Source organism: Tenebrio molitor, chromosome 9, assembly GCF_963966145.1.
Source record: "Tenebrio molitor chromosome 9, icTenMoli1.1, whole genome shotgun sequence".
Taxonomy (NCBI): Eukaryota; Metazoa; Arthropoda; class Insecta; order Coleoptera; family Tenebrionidae; genus Tenebrio; species Tenebrio molitor.
This window is the reverse complement of record NC_091054.1, coordinates 2,159,624-2,180,628: the sequence shown is the minus strand read 5'-3', so window position 1 is coordinate 2,180,628 and position 21,005 is coordinate 2,159,624. Positions and strand designations below refer to the sequence as shown.

General features: G+C 39.3%; 1 protein-coding gene across 15 annotated transcripts; it reads right to left on the bottom strand.

Moving 5' to 3' along the window:
• Positions 1-65: 65 nt before the first annotated feature.
• Positions 66-19,068, bottom strand: LOC138138636 (hornerin-like). 15 transcript variants are annotated; one of them, XM_069058634.1, is made up of 7 exons: positions 18,903-19,068; positions 17,201-17,295; positions 5,379-11,300; positions 5,235-5,321; positions 2,146-5,177; positions 803-2,086; positions 66-750 (listed from the first exon to the last, which is right to left on the bottom strand). In XM_069058634.1, exons 2-7 carry the CDS (start codon positions 17,253-17,255, stop codon positions 439-441), a joined length of 10,692 nt encoding a protein of 3,563 aa, XP_068914735.1. In that variant the 5' UTR covers positions 17,256-17,295; positions 18,903-19,068; the 3' UTR covers positions 66-438. The 15 variants fall into 15 exon arrangements, with proteins under 15 accessions (XP_068914735.1, XP_068914730.1, XP_068914731.1 ...); XM_069058629.1 differs by having other exon boundaries at positions 803-1,710; positions 1,765-2,086; positions 2,146-11,300; XM_069058630.1 differs by having other exon boundaries at positions 5,235-11,300.
• Positions 19,069-21,005: the final 1,937 nt, after the last annotated feature.

Sequence of the window (21,005 nt, the reverse complement as noted above, 5' to 3'; positions counted from 1 at the left end):
ATATGACATCTTATTGATATTGTTTTTATTGTTCAAATTCACAACAATCAAAAATAAAAGGCGTGTTATTATGGCAAAATTTTATTGCAATCTAAAATGACTACATTCAGTGGCAATGTAGTCGATGCTTAAATACTAAGTCGTTTATTGCAACAGAATAATTTTCGGTGATAGTTTTCAGCGTTAGAATAAATAAATAAGAGTTGAAATAAATAACCCCAGAACCATCCCGATCCGACAGCAGTGCCAAAATTTACGAAAAATTTTGGGAGTGCTGTGGTATTAGTGACATTTTGCCTTGAACTAACCTGGCTAGTTCAAAGAAAATTAAATTAGCTTGCATCAGTCGAAATTGAGTGTTATTATATAATAAATTACTAAATTTACTGTCAAGTACTTGACAGTACTACTTAAGAACTAGCTGGCAGCAAGATTTACTTAAAAAATCGTATCGAATAAACTGGCACTTTTTCTTCTTCTTAATGAGACATTTATAGTCTCTACCGGTATCTCCCATCTGGTGTCGCGGATGTCGTAGCCGCTACAGTGTTGCAGTCTTGATGGACGTTCGCATTGTTTGCTTATCTGCCAATAAACGTACCCTTGCGGGCATTGGTACATGTATCCTTCCATTCTACCAGTGAAGTCGTTGGAGCGTTTACACTTCACGAACGTCGTTGAGCAAACGGCACCATCAGTCTCGTGGAATCCCATACTGGGACAGAGAGTCTGTCGACTGTTGACTGGTATCTGCAAAAATGGGTTGTGCAAATGGAATTACACGTTTTACGATGGTACTTACCGGTGGTAATGAATTTTCGTTGAGTCTCTTGTAGAATGAGCTTTGGGCAATTTGTCCGTTACACGTTCTAGTTTCATTTTGGGGTAGACATTGTATCTTGTCGTCGTCGTAAATCGTACCTTCGGGACAGCTCAAAACGAGTATTTTGAAGTCGTGGTTGTCGGTGTTCTTAGTACATTGGTAGAAGAGGTTGCAGTATTTGGGGTGCCTTCTGAAACCAGTTGGACAAACTAGGGCGATCTGATCTCCTTCCAGTTGTCCAATGGGGCAAGGTGCGGTGGTTCCTTCTCCTCCGGTAGTACTTTCAATCGAAGTTGTCGTCGATTCATTTATTGTGGAAGTTCCGTCAGTTCCTGAAGTCGTGTCACTGGTTCCTGAAGTCGTACCGCCGGTTCCTGAAGTCGTACCACTGGTTCCTGAAGTTGTACCGTCGGTTCCTGAAGTCGTACCGTCGGTTCCTGAAGTCGTACCGTCGGTTCCTGAAGTCGTACCGTCCGTTCCTGAAGTCGTACCGTCCGTTCCCGAAGTCGTGCCGTCAGTTCCTGAAGTCGTACCACCGGTTCCTGAAGTCGTACCGTCGGTTCCCGAAGTCGTACCGTCGGTTCCTGAAGTCGTGCCGCCGGTTCCTGAAGTGGTACCGTCAGTTCCTGAAGTCGTACCGTCGGTTCCCGAAGTCGTGCCGTCGGTTCCTGAAGTCGTGCCTCCGGTTCCTGAAGTCGTGCCTCCGGTTCCTGACGTCGTGCCGTCAGTTGTACTTTCTCCCCCTGTTGTGGTTCCATCCGTTACAGTACTTTGGCTTGTGCTGTCTGTACCTGCTGTCGTACTGTCAGTAATCGTGGTTCCTGGTGTAGTGCCCCCAGAAGTAGTGCTTTCGGTGATAGTACTGCCGGGTGTGGTTTGTTCGGTACCTGCAGCACTTCCAGTATTATCTGTTGTGGAAGTTTGCGTACCAGAAATCGTACTTTCTGTGGCAGTTCCAGGTGACTGAGTTGTTCCGTTTGTACAATTTGGCGATGAAGTGCTTTGAGGTTGTTCTACGTAATTACGGCACATTTCTCGTTTAGTGGCATAGGGATAATTGCAAGTAATCGCATCTGGATCCCAAACTGTGTTGGGTCCGCAATTGAATTCGTATCTTGTGAAACCACCGTTACCGTTATTTACACATCTATAGAATTTCTTGCAATTTTTGGTATCTGCTAAGTAACCTTCCTTGGTGCAGGTGTCACCTATTTCACTTGAAATTGTTGTGGTGGATCCAGGTGATGGTGTAGTATTAGGACCCTAATACATAGAAAACAAAATAACTAAGTTTTTTTTTTTTTTTTGGAAAGTCATTTTACCTGTGGTTGTTGTTGTCCTGGTTGGTTGTTTCCGGGCTGAGATGGTCCTTGCTGATTGTTACCTGGTTGATTTGAGCCTGGCTGATTATTTCCTGGTTGATTCGGCCCTTGTTGATTATTTCCTGGTTGATTTGGTACTTGTTGATTATTACCAGGCTGATTGGGACCTTGTTGATTATTCCCCGGTTGATTCGGCCTCTGTTGATTATTTCCAGGATGACTGGGGCCTTGCTGATTATTACCAGGTTGATTGGGACCTTGTTGGTTATTCGGTGGTTGACTTGGTCCTTGCTGATTATTACCAGGCTGATTGGCACCTTGTTGATTATTTCCCGGTTGACTCGGTCCTTGTTGGTTATTCGGTGGTTGACTCGGTCCTTGTTGATTATTACCAGGTTGATTGGGACCTTGTTGGTTATTTCCCGGTTGACTGGGTCCTTGTTGGTTATTCGGTGGTTGATTTGGTCCTTGCTGATTATTACTAGGCTGACTGGGACCTTGTTGATTATTTCCCGGTTGGCTCGGTCCTTGTTGGTTATTCGGTGGTTGACTCGGTCCTTGCTGATTATTACCAGGCTGATTAGGACCTTGTTGATTATTCGGTGGTTGACTTGGTCCTTGCTGATTATTACCAGGCTGATTGGCACCTTGTTGATTATTTCCCGGTTGACTCGGTCCTTGTTGGTTATTCGGTGGTTGACTCGGTCCTTGTTGATTATTACCAGGTTGATTGGGACCTTGTTGGTTATTTCCCGGTTGACTGGGTCCTTGTTGGTTATTCGGTGGTTGATTTGGTCCTTGCTGATTATTACTAGGCTGACTGGGACCTTGTTGATTATTTCCCGGTTGGCTCGGTCCTTGTTGGTTATTCGGTGGTTGACTCGGTCCTTGCTGATTATTACCAGGCTGATTAGGACCTTGTTGATTATTCGGTGGTTGATTGGGTCCTTGCTGATTATTACCAGGCTGATTGGGACCTTGTTGATTATTCGGTGGTTGATTGGGTCCTTGTTGATTATTACCAGGCTGATTGGGACCTTGTTGATTATTTCCGGGTTGACTCGGTCCTTGTTGATTATTCGGTGGTTGACTTGGTCCTTGCTGATTATTACCAGGCTGATTGGGACCTTGTTGATTATTCGGTGGTTGATTTGGTCCTTGTTGATTATTACCAGGCTGACCAGGACCTTGCTGATTATTACCGGGTTGATTTGGCCCTTGCTGATTATTTCCAGGTTGTCCTTGATTAGTATTGGCACATTTTCCACTTACAGCCCAAGCATGATTGCAAGATAAGATAGCTTGATCCCATACCGTTCCAGGGCCGCAAGTATATTCATATTTCTGTAGACCACCTTGTCCATTATTCACACATCTATAGAATTTAGAGCAATCATTTTCATCTCCAACAAATCCTTCGGATGCACAATTAGGTCCATTAAGCTGTCCTTGTGGTTGACCTCCTTGATTATTTCCTTGTTGGTTTGGTCCCTGTTGATTGTTTCCCGGTTGAGTAGATCCTTGTTGATTTGGCCCTTGTTGATTATTTCCTGGTTGATTTGGCCCTTGCTGATTATTTCCGGGTTGTTGCGGTCCTTGTTGATTATTCCCCGGTTGACTTGGTCCCTGTTGATTATTTCCTGGTTGATTTGGTCCTTGTTGATTATTTCCCGGCTGGTTTGGTCCCTGTTGGTTGTTTCCAGGTTGATTTGGTCCTTGTTGGTTATTTCCTGGACGGTTTGGCCCTTGCTGATTATTTCCGGGCTGTTGCGGTCCTTGTTGATTATTTCCCGGCTGGTTCGGTCCCTGTTGGTTGTTTCCCGGTTGAGTAGGTCCTTGTTGGTTATTTCCTGGTTGATTAGGCCATTGCTGATTATTTCCAGGTTGCTGGGGTCCTTGTTGATTATTTCCCGGTTGGTTTGGTCCCTGTTGATTATTTCCCGGTTGGTTTGGTCCCTGTTGATTATTTCCTGGTTGATTTGGACCTTGTTGATTATTTCCCGGCTGGTTTGGCCCCTGTTGGTTGTTTCCTGGTTGATTGGGCCCTTGATTGTTTCCCGGTTGAGTAGGTCCTTGTTGGTTATTTCCTGGTTGATTCGGCCATTGCTGGTTATTTCCGGGTTGTTGCGGTCCTTGTTGATTATTCCCCGGTTGACTTGGTCCCTGTTGATTATTTCCTGGTTGATTTGGACCTTGTTGATTATTTCCCGGCTGGTTTGGCCCCTGTTGGTTGTTTCCAGGTTGATTGGGCCATTGATTATTTCCCGGTTGATTTGGTCCTTGTTGGTTATTTCCGGGCTGTTGCGGTCCTTGTTGATTATTTCCCGGTTGGTTCGGTCCCTGTTGGTTGTTTCCCGGTTGAGTAGGTCCTTGTTGGTTATTTCCTGGTTGATTCGGCCATTGCTGATTGTTTCCGGGTTGCTGTGGTCCTTGTTGATTATTTCCCGGTTGATTTGGCCCCTGTTGGTTGTTTCCAGGTTGATTGGGCCCTTGATTGTTTCCTGGTTGAGTAGGTCCTTGTTGGTTATTTCCTGGTTGATTTGGTCCTTGTTGATTATTTCCCGGTTGTCCTTGATTAGTATTTGTACATTTTCCAGTAACAGCCCAAGCATGATTACAAGATAATGTATTTTGATCCCATACTGTTCCAGGACCACAAGTGTATTCATATTTCTGTAGACCTCCTTGACCATTATCTACACATCTATAGAATTTGGAACAATCATTTTCGTCACCAACAAATCCTTCGGATGCACAGTTTTGTCCGTTGAGTTGACCTTGCTGGTTAGGTTCCTGTGGCTTATTTGGTCCTTGTTGATTATTTCCTGGTTGTGTTGGTCCTTGCTGATTATTCCCGGATTGGTTTGGTCCTTGTGGATTACTCCCTGGTTGATTTGGCCCCTGTTGGTTGTTTCCAGGGTGATTCGGCCCCTGTTGATTGTTGCCAGGTTGATTTGGCCCCTGTTGGTTATTTCCGGGTTGATTTGGGCTTTGATTATTTCCTGGTTGATTTGGTTGTTGTTGATTGTTGCCTGGTTGATTTGAACCTTGATTATTTTCTGGTTGTGTTGGTCCTTGTTGGTTATTACCTGGTTGATTTGGCCCCTGTTGGTTGTTTCCAGGTTGATTCGGCCCCTGTTGGTTGTTTCCGGGTTGATTTGGTCCTTGATTATTTCCTGGTTGATTTGACCCTTGATTATTTCCGGGTTGTGTTGGTCCTTGTTGGTTATTACCTGGTTGATTTGGCCCTTGTGGGTTACTTCCCGGTTGACTTGGCCCCTGTTGGTTGTTTCCAGGTTGATTTGGCCCCTGTTGGTTATTTCCGGGTTGATGTGGTCCTTGTTGATTGTTACCTGGTTGGTTTGGCCCTTGTGGATTACTCCCAGGTTGATTTGGCCCCTGTTGGTTGTTCCCAGGTTGATTTGGTCCTTGATTATTTCCTGGTTGATTTGGACCTTGTTGATTATTTCCGGGTTGACCTTGTCCTTGATTTGCATTGGCACATTTACCAGTTACAGCCCATGCATGATTGCATGCTAGTGTTGATTGATCCCATACTGTTCCAGGACCACAAGTGTATTCATATTTCTGTAGACCTCCTTGACCATTATTTACACATCTATAGAATTTGGAACAATCATTTTCGTCACCAACAAATCCTTCCGATGCACAGTTTTGTCCGTTGAGTTGACCTTGCTGGTTAGGTTCTTGTGGCTTATTTGGTCCTTGCTGATTGTTTCCAGGTTGATTGGGCCCTTGTTGGTTGTTGCCTGGTTGATTTGGCCCTTGAGTATTTCCTGGTTGTGTTGATCCTTGTTGATTTGGTCCTTGTGGATTACTCCCAGGTTGATTTGGGCCCTGTTGGTTATTTCCAGGTTGATTTGGCCTCTGTTGGTTGTTTCCGGGTTGATTTGGTCCTTGTTGATTGTTGCCTGGTTGATTTGGCCCCTGTTGGTTGTTTCCAGGTTGGTTCGGTCCCTGTTGATTGTTTCCAGGCTGATTTGGTCCTTGTTGGTTATTACCTGGTTGATGTGGTCCTTGTGGGTTATTCCCTGGTTGATTTGGCCCTTGTTGGTTGTTTCCAGGTTGATTCGGCCCCTGTTGGTTGTTTCCAGGTTGATTTGGTCCTTGTTGATTGTTTCCTGATTGATTTGGTCCTTGTGGGTTATTTCCTGGGTGACTTGGCCCCTGTTGGTTGTTTCCAGGTTGATTTGGCCCCTGTTGGTTATTTCCGGGTTGATTTGGTCCTTGTTGATTGTTACCTGGTTGATTTGGCCCTTGCGGATTACTCCCAGGTTGATTTGGCCCCTGTTGATTGTTTCCAGGTTGATTTGGTCCTTGATTATTTCCTGGTTGATTTGGACCTTGTTGGTTATTCCCGGGTTGACCTTGTCCTTGATTGGCATTTGCACATTTACCACTTACAGCCCATGCATGATTGCATGCTAGTGTTGATTGATCCCATACTGTTCCAGGACCACAAGTGTATTCATATTTCTGTAGACCACCTTGACCATTATTTACACATCTATAGAATTTGGAACAATCATTGTCGTCACCAACAAAACCTTCTGATGCACAGTTTGGTCCGTTGAGTTGGCCTTGCTGGTTAGGTTCTTGTGGCTTATTTGGCCCTTGCTGATTATTTCCGGGTTGATTTGGACCTTGATTATTTTCTGGCCCATTTGGCCCTTGTTGGTTGTTCCCTGGTTGATTTGGTCCTTGCTGATTATTTCCAGGTTGATTTGGTCCTTGTTGATTGTTTCCAGGTTGATTGGGACCCTGCTGATTATTCCCTGGTTGATTCGGACTTTGTTGATTGTTACCAGGTTGATTTGGTCCTTGTTGATTGTTGCCGGGTTGATTTGGTCCTTGCTGATTGTTTCCAGGTTGATTTGGCCCTTGTTGATTATTTCCAGGTTGGTTTGGCCCTTGTTGATTATTTCCAGGTTGATTTGGTCCTTGCTGATTATTACCTGGTTGATTTGGTCCTTGTTGATTATTTCCAGGTTGATTTGGTCCTTGCTGATTATTACCTGGTTGATTTGGCCCTTGTTGATTGTTGCCCGGTTGATTCGGCCCTTGTTGATTGTTGCCTGGTTGATTTGGCCCTTGTTGGTTATTTCCAGGTTGATTTGGTCCTTGCTGGTTGTTTCCAGCTTGATTTGGCCCTTGTTGATTATTGCCCGGTTGATTTGGCCCTTGCTGATTGTTTCCAGGTTGATTCGATCCCTGTTGATTACCAGAAGCGGTACCGCACTTTCCAGTAACCGCCCACGCGTGATTGCAGGACAAACTTGTTTGATCCCATACAGTACCTGGACCGCAAGTGTACTCATATTTTTGTAGGCCTCCTTGACCGCTGTTAACACATCTATAGAATTTAGAGCAGTCTTTTTCATCTCCAACAAAGCCTTCCCTCACACAATTAGATCCACTTAACTGACCTTGCTCGTTGTTATTATTTTGATTGGATCCTTGTTGATTATTATTTTGATTGGAACCCTGTTGATTGTTATTATTCTGATTTGATCCTTGTTGGTTGTTACTTTGATTAGAGCCTTGGTTATTGTTATTGTTCTGATTTGATCCTTGTTGGTTGTTACTTTGATTGGAGCCTTGGTTATTGTTGTTCTGATTTGATCCTTGTTGGTTGTTACTTTGATTGGAGCCTTGGTTATTGTTATTGTTCTGATTTGATCCTTGTTGGTTGTTATTTTGATTAGAGCCTTGTTGATTATTATTATTATTCTGATTTGATCCTTGTTGGTTGTTACTTTGGTTGGAGCCTTGTTGATTGTTATTGTTCTGATTTGATCCTTGTTGGTTGTTACTTTGATTAGAGCCTTGGTTATTGTTATTGTTCTGATTTGATCCTTGTTGGTTGTTGTTCTGATTTTGTCCTGATGAACATTTTCCAGAAACAGCAGTAGGATAATTACATGAAAAACTATTTTCATCCCAAACAGTTCCTTCTCCACAATGGAATTCATACTTTGTATAACCATTCTTTCCGTCACTTACACATCTATAGAACTTCTTACAGTCATTTTCATCTTTTACAAAACCTTCGGATGTACATTGATTGTTAACTATTTGACCTTGTTGGTTCTGCTGATTTTGTTGATTGGTTCCATTTTGTTGGTTATTATTACTGCCTTGTTGTTGGTTATTGTTGCTACCTTGTTGATTGGATCCTTGTTGGTTGTTATTGTTTCCTTGTTGATTGTTACTACTGCCTTGTTGATTTTGCTGATTATTGTTGCTTCCTTGTTGGTTAGAACCTTGTTGGTTATTATTGCTTCCCTGTTGATTGGAACCTTGTTGATTGTTATTAGTTCCTTGTTGATTTTGTTGATTATTATTGCTGCCTTGCTGATTATTACTGCCCTGTTGATTTGATCCTTGTTGGTTATTATTGCTACCTTGTTGATTGGATCCTTGTTGGTTGTTATTGTTTCCTTGTTGATTGTTACTACTGCCTTGTTGATTTTGCTGATTATTGTTGCTTCCTTGTTGATTAGAACCTTGTTGGTTATTATTGCTTCCCTGTTGATTGGAACCTTGTTGATTGTTATTAGTTCCTTGTTGATTTTGTTGGTTATTATTCCCGCCTTGCTGATTGTTACTGGCCTGTTGATTTGATCCTTGTTGATTATTACTGCCCTGTTGATTTGTGCCTTGTTGATTATTGTTGCTTCCTTGTTGATTATTACTTCCTTGCTGGTTAGAACCCTGCTGATTATTGCTGCCTTGTTGATTGGAGCCCGTTTGGTTGTTATTACCTCCTTGTTGATTTTGTGTATTTGGTGAATAACATTTGCCACTAACTGCCCAAGGATAATTACAGGACGATGAACTTTCATCCCAGACAAGGCCAGAACTGCACGTAAATTCGTATCTTGTGTAACCACTCTGTCCATTATTTACACATCTATGGAATTTTGTGCAGTTTTTGTCATCAGGTATAAAACCTTCTTTATTACAAGTGGGACCAGAAGATTGACTTCCACCTTGTTGATTTGATCCTTGTTGGCTTGAGCCTTGCTGGTTTTGTTGATTAGAAGATCCACTTCCTTGCTGATTGGATCCTTGCTGATGTGAAGAACTGCTTCCTTGCTGATTTTGTTGGTTGGACGAATTACTTCCTTGTTGGTTGGAATTACTACCTTGTTGATTTTGTTGATTGGAGGAACTGCTACCACCTTGCTGGTTTTGTTGATTTGAAGAGCTACCGCCTTGTTGATTTGAAGAACTACCTCCTTGTTGATTTTGTTGGTTGGACGAACTACCTTGCTGGTTTTGTTGATTTGAGGAACTACCTCCCTGTTGATTTTGCTGGTTGGACGAACTACTTCCTTGATTTTGTTGGTTTGAAGAACTACCACTCTGCTGGTTTTGTTGATTAGAAGAACCACTGCCTTGGTTTTGTTGACTAGATGAGCTACTTCCTTGTTGATTTTGCTGATTAGAACTACTTCCTTGTTGGTTGGAACTGCTGCCTTGCTGATTTTGTTGATTCTGACTGCTTGAGCTACCTCCTTGTTGGTTTTGTTGACTCGAGCTACTTCCTTGTTGGTTAGAACTACTAGAAGAACCACTGCCTTGTTGATTTGATGAACTACCTCCTTGTTGACTGGAACTACCACTTTGTTGGTTCGAACTGCTACCCTGATTTTGTTGGTTTGACGAACTGCTTCCTTGTTGATTTTGTTGGTTTGAAGAATTGCTCCCTTGTTGATTTGACGAGCTACTTCCTTGTTGTTGACTAGAACTGCCACTTTGTTGGCCAGAACTACTACCCGATGATTGTTGATTTTGTTGATTGGAAGAACTGCTTCCTTGTTGATTTTGTTGGTTCGATGAACTACCTCCCTGTTGACTGGAACTACTACCTGATGAACTTCCTTGTTGATTTGAAGAACTACTTCCTTGTTGACTACCACTTTGTTGACTCGAACTGCTTCCCTGCTGGTTTTGTTGATTTGATGAACTACTTCCTTGTTGACTGGAACTGCCGCTTTGTTGGTTAGAACCGCTGGTTGATGACTGATTTTGTTGATTTGATGAACTGCTTCCTTGTTGATTAGAAGAACTGCTTCCTTGCTGATTAGAACTGCCACTTGACGAACCGCCTTGTTGATTATTATTCGAGGAGCTACTTCCTTGTTGATTATTATTATTGGAAGAGCTACTTCCTTGTTGGTTACTACTCGAAGAGCTACTTCCTTGTTGACTGTTATTGTTTTGTTGATTGGAACTACTACTTTGTTGATTACTACCAGAACTACTTCCTTGCTGATTTGACGAGCTACTACTTTGCTGATTAGACGAACTGCTTCCTTGCTGACCTGAGGAAGCAGCATTTTGTTGATTTTGCCAAGCATTCGTACTCGACGTAGTAGAAGAAGAGGACGAGGAAGAAGAACTAGAAGAACTCGACGAGCTACTTGTGCTGCTACTACTACTGCTACTGCTATTGCTACTACTACTCATAGAAGACGACGAAGAATTCTGACTACTACTAGACTGATTAACATTTTGCGTGACATAATCGTTTTGTGGAGGCAGTGCAGAAGTACCCTTACTTTCTTCCTCAACAACAGTGCAGCCGCTTCTTTGAGCTGCCCAAGGATAATTACAAGATAACGCAACTGGATCCCATACGGTTCCAGAACCACAAGTAAACTCGTGTTGGACGAAACCATTCTGACCATTGCTGACACATCTGTAGAACTTTCTACAGTTCTTGCTGTCGCCTAAGAAACCTTCTTGGGTACATTTGTCGCCAACTTGACCAGAACCAGCTGTCGAAGACGACTGAGTCGTCCACGTTGCTTGAGTCGTTGTCGTTGTCGTAGACGACGAAGGTGGAGGATTTTGGATGTTCCCAAACCCGCTGTCAATCCCATTTCCTCCACACTCTTCCCTGTTACTGGCGTAGGGGTAGTTGCACGTATTTATGGCGGGATCGAAGACCGTTCCTTCCCCACATTCGAACTGAATGGGGGTTAGATTGTTGGCAGAACCCACGCATCTGTAGAAAACTGTACAGTTCTGCGGATCAGCGTGGTACCCCTCGCTGGGACAGCGAAAGTTCGTTTTGTACGCAGTCACTTGGCGAGCTTCTGGCGCGAATCCCTCCAGCGAATAAGCTGTAAAGAACGAAGAAATTAATGAAGCGTTTATAGGTGTAGAGTGTCAACAAATACGAAGATACCAATCGCATTAGCGCGGCGCAATAAATTATCACAAAAAACCCGCAGTTGCATATAATTAAGAGGTTTTTAACCTGGCTGTGCGGTTGATCTCGCCGTAACTCTTGTCCATTATCACATTTCTCCTAATGAAATATTTTAGCAAGACCTTGAGAGGTTGCGGTTTTTCTATTCCGCAGATAAGAGTTCCCACATGCTGGTGGTAGATGTAAGCAGATGTAGTTGCATGTATGGTTGTCACTGTTGTCTATAAATTACAAGACAAACAGCAGACTCTAGAGACTGTGCTAGCTGTCCTATTGTACCGACGTTCTTGTATGAGTTATGGAAAGTCCTGCTCGTATTTATGGTCCAGGAGAAAATCGCCGCAAAACCATGAATATGTAGATTCGAGGAATGATCCTTGTGCAAACCGAGCTTATTCAATTATAGATAAGAGTTAATAAGTTGAGTGGATAAATCAACTCAACTAATTACATTAATCTTGTTGATTTCTCGCCGGTTAAAATTGCAATTTAGCAATTTGTGGGTTGGGAATTATATTTCTGCGTTTCTGGCCAAACGTGTTCGTGGTCGCAAGTTATTGCCAGTCTCATATCCCGGCTTGTTATGGCTTTCCAGACAAGACGCGACACCACCGCCACCATTAGGGATTCCACTATCAAGGATAATGGTCTACTATTTATAGGAATACCTCAAATGCGAATGTAACTGCGCGTCTCAACAAAAAGAGGAAATCGACTACAAGCTCTGGTTTTAGACGCTTTTGCATATTTAATTAATTTGGTGGTAGATGAGATGCGAGCTTTTGGACACGCCTTCGTTTGTTCTGACTGGTCAATCAATTTGTTGCAACATTAATTTGCATCCTTCGCTTTCAAAGGACCAGATTAGGAGGAGTTCCTGTTTTTTAGCTGGGAGGTTACAACGTTTATGAATGGTTCAATAGACTTCCATTGTGCAGCCTTACCAAGGTTACACTTACGGTTTGTTATGATAGTGTCTAGGTGAAATTAATATCTTTACAGCGGAGTGCTTTGGCCACATCTATTAATAGATCTTGTTGTCATTCTATTGTTGATCTACTATAGTGAATCGATCTTGCGGAATCGATGCAGGTTTTTGGGTTAGCTGGATCACATTTTTGTACAGTCATGACGCTGAGACGTTTGAGAGGACGGATTTTGTTTTTGTTTTTAAATTCTTGAGTGTTTTTCGTTGCATAATGTACAAAATTTTTGAATTGATAATGGGCATTTATAAAAATAGATCTTGAATTTGGTCATGTTTTCATTTCGTAGAAGTTGTTGATGTAGTGTTTGCAATTTAAATATGGCCCATTATCTAATTTATAACTGTCATAAATAAACATTCTTTGCGTTTCAATAACAATTTACATACAAGGTATGAATCGCCCGGAGAAAATAAACTAAGAAACTAGTTTGGCTTTCTGATGACAATGAGTGGAAGAAATTGCTAAATTTTATTTCAACTGCTTTATCAACAACAGATTTTTTTTCTCTAGACAATTTTTTGGTTTAACAACTCAAGCACAGTTACCTTGCAGAAGAAATTTGTCTTGAAAAACTGTCAACTGATAAAATTACTCGACCTTCGTGCAGTCTCGCGATTTTACCGTGACGGTTTTTCTCGTCAAATTTCTTGGCAACGAGCTTTCGTTGAAAACAGACAACTTTTAGAGAAAAAATCTCTAGTGTAATTATTGTCGATTAAATCCCACGTACATCAAAGGTGCGTGTTCAGCCAATCAAAAATGTTTATCGCGATAAAAACTTCGTACTACTCTGTCATCTGTCAAAAGTGATTAAAATTGCATGCTACTCTTGTTAGATTCTCAAATTGTTTTTAATAATTGAGTTTTTAATAACTGTAGGTATTATAAATAAATAATTAACGTTAAAGTTTGTATTCTGGAATTAATCTTGTCAAAAATAACACTACCTAATTTTTTATATCTGATAAATTTCCCAATTTTTGCTTTAGACAATTTTACGAGTTGAATTTGGGCATTTTTATTCTGGTTAGGCCCGAGAGCTTTAGCTCGAGGGTTTAACCCTTGAATAAAAATGCCCAAATATCAACGAAACTGAAAAATGTAAAAAAATTTGGTCTTGTTATTTTACCATCGATAAAATAAATCTTTGTTGCGTAGCAAAAATAGAAAACCTAACTGCACAGAAAAATGTTATCTAATGTAACAAAGTTTGCGAGTGTTAAAATAAAAATGTATCTAGAGAAAATCAGAAGGTTGGGGGATATTTCAATAGATTATTTCCTCACCCAGACCAAAAAGCAAAAATCAAAATTAAGAGCGTATTTGTTTCTACCAAAATATTTATACTCGTATTTTCTTTAGAGCAACTTCCACTGTGTGTTTTCTTATTCAGACAAAATAAAGGGACAAAACACACAATCATTTTTGACTTTTGATCAATCAAGCTACTATGATTTTTAACTAAAATGTCACAGCAGGAAATAGTTATTTACACTACGAGAGAGGAAGGTAAAGCTTTCGTTCACGCGAATCGCGAATTTCAAGTGAACGAAAGCGGCCTTACTCTCGAGTGCTGTATTTGATTTTGTTCGATACCTCCTTAGAAAGTGAGTCTGTAACCTTGTATTAAAAATTTTAAACAAAATTAAAATAAAATAAAGAAATCACACGTTCGGAGGAATCTGTTGCTATGAAAAAAAAAGAAAATACAAAGTAAACGAAGTTCTGTCAAAAAAGTGATCGTATTGCAAGCGGAAAAAATTAGATTTTTGTAAAAAGTAAGTGTTTTGTAATTAAACTCATGTCTTTTTACTGTAAAGATCACAAAAAACTCCCCAAAAAAATTTAGAAAAAATATAATATACATATAGAAGAATACACACAAAGTTTTGGAAAACTGGACAAACAATTTTTGATCGTGTATGTTTAATTTTGACATAGTTAATGGAAAAGATTCGTTACATGAAGGTGTTGAAGGCAGTTTCTGCTTCCTTTTTTGAATAAATTTGTTAATTTCCATTTTTCTCATCAAAAAGTTACGAAATTATACAAATTTTTTCTCTATAGCAGATGTTAAAGTGTGCTTTATCTATTCAAATCAAAAGGTTAAGTAGCATTTTAACCACAGGAGTAGATAAAGTGCTGCTTTAACAGCAAGGGTAGATAAAGTAATTTCTTCTTCTTTCTTCTTTTTTTTTAATTACCTTAATAACGCTCATACTAATGAGATTTTAAAACCTGACATGATTAGTAATGATTTAAAAAAATTGTTTTAATAATAAGATACAAATGCTATAGAAAAAAATAAAATATTATGCACGAGGATAAAATTTAATTAGATAAAATACTATTTTATCATCTTGTATAATATATAACTATTAAAAAAGAATGTAAGTACAATGTTAATGAATAAATGAAGAAAAGATAATACAAAGCATTATACAGGGTGTCTTAAAATTATCGTATTCTGAGTTCGGGGCTTAGTAGGGGACATCCTGTTGACCAAGTAAAAACGTTAAAAATAAAATTGCTGTCACTGAAAAAAATATCAAAGTCGCCAATATTTGTTCAAAAGTACCTGATTAATATTCTAGCTATGTTGTACTCTTCCCTTTTGAACAAAAATTGGAAAAATAAAACTTATTTTTTCGAGATAAAGCTGGTTTTTCAAGAAATGTCTTTTCATTTAAATTTTAATATTTTACATAATCATCCTCACCATATTTCAAAATGAATGTCAACCATTTATATTTTTTATTTGAAGAAACCATGATGAAAACTTTCAACCTTCAAACCCATATATCTTTGTAAAGACCCCCCCCCTATATTTTTTATTTTATTTTTTCGAGATTCCTGAGATTTTTCCCTACAAGATCCCCGACTTGGAATACATTAATTTTGCGACACCCTATATAAAAATTGATGAGCGGAAACTTCGGAACCTTGTCAAAAGAATTGCTAAAAAGTGATTTTTCGTCGTAATTGATCTACAAAATTTTTATTTATGGTCCAAATTATATTCCTCATCGATTAACTCTTTACTTTAACTTTTTTTTATACTCGTAGTAAAGAAATGAGTCAGCAATTAAAATAAAAAAACAGACATCACGATTACTACTGAAGGTGAACAGATCTTACACGAAATGCTTGTCAGAGAAGATTATAATGTTACACACTGCATCTATTTCATGAAGCTGTAAGACAGTTGAAAATCTTGTTTCCACCTTTTGTTTTTTATAACAAAACCACTTTCAAGTCAGATTTCAATATCCCGACAGACAGATACTTATTATTATAACTATTATTAACACTCATCACAGTAATGTATTCCCCGCGTTTATTATGCATATTTATTTTTTTACTAAACAAAAAACCTAACCAACAATCTTATGACATATTTAGCTGCATAAATTATATCGGGTCATTCTTTTTGTTTTGTGCGACTTGATGAAATAAATTACATCTTTTACACCAAGATGAATGTAACTAAATACAAATTTCTTTTTTATAAAACACGAACTGTCAAAATAATTAATTTCGTAAACAAATTGCGAATTTTTTGCAGCGCGTGTCAGCCAATATAGATGTTTGGCTCTTTATTAAAATGTCGCTACCGTAGAATTTATTTTAAAGTATCGCTTGTTTTATAAAATTTCAACACTAATAGAAATTTATGACTTCTTTTAGCATTAGCAATTCTGCTTTTTACAACAATTTCAGTTCTCAGAAGTCAAAAATCTTGTACATTTTACAAATGCTTTGTAGAGGTGTCCCAAAAATGACGCACTAACGGTGCACTACGGTGTAGAAGAGATTACCGTAAACGTAAAAAAAAATTCTGTTGGAGATTTAGGGTTCTTTGAAGGGCAATTAACAGGCCAATTATTTTGAAATATATTTATTAAAAACGTCAGTTTCAGTTAGTTTCATAACGAAACTTATTTATCAATTTCTTTTCATAGTCGTAGAAAAAGTATAGTATTACACTCGCGGATAATGGCTATTACTCGCTCCGGATGAATTACACTCACGAGTACTAGCCATTATCCGCTCGTTGAATAATATACTATTATCAATTTTGTTCACTATGTTTTCAGAACTGCATTTATGTGGTTTTAGTCCACCAGGTCTTACAATATTGTCACCTTTAATTGGACATTTGCAGTAACAAAAGAAAATAAAATTTTATGTCTTGAATCACCGTTCGATTGTTTTTTTAGCAGCCCACTTGTAAAAATAAATACTAGTGTATCCGATGCACCCGAAATGTTCCATTGAACTTGTTCTTTGAGAAAAAATTAAATAAACACATCGGCGAGCAACAGTGTAAACTTTATGGTAATTTTTTCACGGTGTGGTCAACCTGCCTCACCATGTGTGCGTTTCTTTAATGAAATTTACATACGAATTTTGTAAACGCAAACATGTTCCGTTATCACCAGAAAAATTAATTATCGAGACCTTGGCCCTAAAAATTCCTCCAAGCGCTACAAAAATGTACAGTTGTTGCCTCGTAAAAAAATTAACTGTATTCGATCGGAAAATATTTGAATGAAAAAATCCGGCCATTAACTTGTCGCACAATAACAAATTATTTGGCTGGGACATTTCCACGGAATTACAAATTTCGTTAATAACAATCGTCGCGTTTCGTTATTAATAGGCGTCGTTAGAATTCTTACAATGGGCATCCATCAAGCTCCCCATTAATGCGCTTCGGCAGTTCATATGTTAATCAGTTGGTGAAGCTCGACGAATATGATAAAGTGGCACAACGGTAAGAATCGAATTGATTTATGGAATTGTTGCAACAGTGAAATACCTGCAAGCGGTGACGCCAAGCACCACAACGTCCACACTCCGAGCGCCTTCATCATGTTCTTGAAAATCTCCTTAATGAGGAGTCGTCCGGATCATCTGCAAAGCAATCACGTGTTAACAATTACGAAAAATACTGGTACTGGATGTGCCAAAAGCAAAAGTAGACGAACCAAGTTGGGTTCCTCGGAATAAATATTCATAATGAATTGGTACATGGTGACATGATGCGATTACTCCAGATCGTGCAAGTCTTAATTATGGAACCTGCAGATTGGTTTATCACGTTATTAAAAGCTGCCACGAACCCTTAATGGGAATTTCTCGTTTGCCTGGAACGGGTTCTGGCGTGATTAATTTCGAGCCGCGATGGTACCGAATCGACAATCGCGCCGACCTCTACGTGGTAAACAACCAATAATTTTTACTCTAACCCAAAATACGTCCGCTGAATTTTAACAGGAGATTAAGATCGGCATTGGACCGCTACTTCGCAGACCTGCTTTAAATATTCAGATATGCGAATTTTTTTTGATGGGAACAATTATAGGCGCACCCCGTAACTGTTACCATTGCCGTTGTGGCGTCACTTTCTGGACCCCGTCCAAAAACGGGGCATCCGTGTCTTGGCGCATCAAATCGAGTGTTTACCGGGACAACCCTAGCGAGCATTGTGGCCAAGCGGTTGGCGCGCCGCTTTGCAATCCGGAGGTTTCGGGTTCGAATCCCGGGGTGGGTTTTTCAGTTTTTTCAAATCTTGATATGAGCACAGGTCTCATACTCAATATGGCTCACTCCTCGGTACCCACTGCACCCATGCTCACAGTACCAGTCCCGAATCTTCCCGTCTCGTGACTCTGAGAGGGAGGGAATGAAAAATTGGTTCTTTACCTTTACATGACAACCCTTAATTTGCGCTTCGCCGCCCGAGGGTTAGAGTCAAGGCCAGTTATTTAATTAAATTGGGAGAGTCACCGCTTAACAATGTAGCAGCTCATTTTTATCGGCAATTTTCGCCTAATTGGACGCGGACTAAGACGTCTTCCAAACAATACCACCGACTTAAGTAGATTTAAGATCTAGTTTTTAGCAGCGAAGCGGTTATACCAGTACTCGCGGAAAAATGAAGCTGCGGTACCATCGGATCGAGTTTAATCCGCTTGTAAATCATCCGGAGATCCTTAATTGATTTTTAGCAGCGCGTAAAAAACTTGTCGTGGCTAATAAAATCTTCCTGCGGTTAATTTGAATAAGATGCGGCCGGCAGACGCGAAATTAGATAAGACTTCGTAATCAAAACCCGATTTTATTGGACAAGTTCGCGGTTATACAACTTTCGGCTGTATCAGCTTTCGGATGCATCTTTCAGTTCGTTTAACTCGAGTGAGTAAGATTTAATGAATTTGGACGAATTTCAATGAAATACACGATTACTTATGCAATCACCTGTCTCGTCCTGAATGTATTAAATCTCGGGTGGGCGCTCTATTCGAACAATTCTTTCCTCGATTTGTTGAGTGTCAGATTTTATCTTCTCGAGTGCATTCATCTCGCAATGCATCAGATTAGCGATGATAAATGATGCCGAAATTTCACGGCCAAATTGTTTCGACCAAACGAGCTTTTAATAAGCGCCGCAAATATTTTTGCACAAATAAAAAAAAAATAATTAAACGTTGTTAGTAGCAAAGATTTGATTGGCTTACCTCCTGAGAACCCGCGTTTTTCAACCGAGCACTGTTCCTGCACACTCGTTGATGTCTCCTGGATCTCACTGAATTATCCTTTCTCGATTGGAGGATGTGTAGATATCACACGTGCTCCAGATTCCGCGAGTTTTAAGATGTCACAGCACGTTTAGTACTCGCTTATTTCAGGTGGTCGCAATACTTATAGGAGCCCCCTCCAGGTTGCCCGTGTCAGTATTCGCATTTCTGAAGATGATCACCATCGAAGATGTGGTAAAAAAACGCACACACAAGCCGGATTTGTCGACGGTAAGGGCTTAAGACAGAGACGAGGTCGGGGATTTTCTCCACTTCTAATAAATTCAGATTATTGATTGTAAGGGGAGACTATCAATTCTCTCTTGACATAACGACTTCCTTTAACATGCAGGAGTCGACTGCATTTATCAGTAATTGTGAAAAATGGAAACGGGTGGCGTTTAAATCACCATTATTAAGATGCACATGTCGGAGTGTAGTACTGTAGATTGTTGTAAGTAATACTATTATGAGACTTAATCGCTGCGCATTGAGCAGCATTAGCTTAAGTATAGTAGTCGTAGAAAATTTTACACTTGCAAGGAAATCACCAGAATTCTCCAATTACGAGTAATATATCATGAAAAGACGGATGTACCTTCATGTAATTGGGAATTGCTTCAATGATGAATCTACAGGGTGTCGCAAAATTAACGTATTCCAAGTCGGGGGTCTTGTAGGGAAAAATCTCAGGAATCTCGAAAAAAATAAAATAAAAAATATAGGGGGGGTGTTTACAAAGATATGGGTCTGAAGGTTCAAACTTTTCATCATGTTTTCTTCAAATAAAAAATAGAAATGGTTGACATTCATTTTGAAATATGGTGAGGATGAATATGTAAAATATTAAAATAGAAATGAAGACATTTCTTGAAAAAACAGCTCGAAAAAATAAGTTTTATTTTTCCAATTTTTGTTCAAAAGGGAAGTGCAACATAGCTAGAATATTAATCAGGTACTTTTGAACAAATATTGGCCACTTTGATATTTTTTTCAAAGTGAGCAGTTTTTTAAACATTTTTACTTGGTCAACAGGATGCCCCCTACTAAGCCCCGAACTCGGAATATGATAATTTTAAGACACCCTGTATAATGCAGCGAACTTTACAAAAAATCGACAGAAATCTGTATTATTCGAAATTTTATTTATCTGAATCAGCTTCAATCACTTTAATTTTTTTAATATGTCAGCAATCAGTGCCGAATTACATTATTGGGTTTTTTTAAGGACTTGGAATTTTGAAACAATTATTTTTACTTAAAGAGTTGATAATCCTTGGGTTTTTTTCATAGTTTGGTGATTATTATTTAAGGTATATTTATTGAAGACGACGTGCGTAGCTACTTTTCTAATTATTTTACTTCCAAGGTTTCACAGGATTTTCGTTGCTTTTGTTATTTTTTAAGTGACTATCGTTATAATTTTTTGTGAGTTATTGTATTCTGACTTGCTTAAAATCTATCTAGTACATTATACATTGTCTGCACAAATTCCAGTATAATACATTCTTTCAAGGCCAATATAGGAAATCTTAAAAAAAAATAAACAATTTTTATACTGTATTAATTTTTCTTGAAATCATAAAAATCATAAAAATTGTTAAAAGTAGATATTGATATTGAAAGAAAATTTTCAGAACTATAACTTTCAATTTTATTAATTTTTTAGACATTTTGTCCGTTAGATTTGTTGTAATTTTAAATTTTGGCTGTAATTTTTGCTCACAATTAACAAATCCTGATAACAAATTTTCATTTGTTAATATCGAATGTTCATTTGTCCTCAAAGTAGGCGTTGAAGAGTCGATTGTGAACGCACCACGGATTAGTTCTTTAAATGTAACCTCACTTTTTGCGTTGTTTGTGTTTTTACAGCCAGGCAAGTAGTGCGTTCACAATCGACTCTTCAATGCAAACTTTGAGTGAACCCCGAAATTTTAATTATAAATTTGTCAAATTTTTGGGAATAACCATATCGTTCATCAACAAGAATCTCTAAGTTGAAAACCTACACGTTTGTTTTGTTTTAACGTTTTGCGAAAT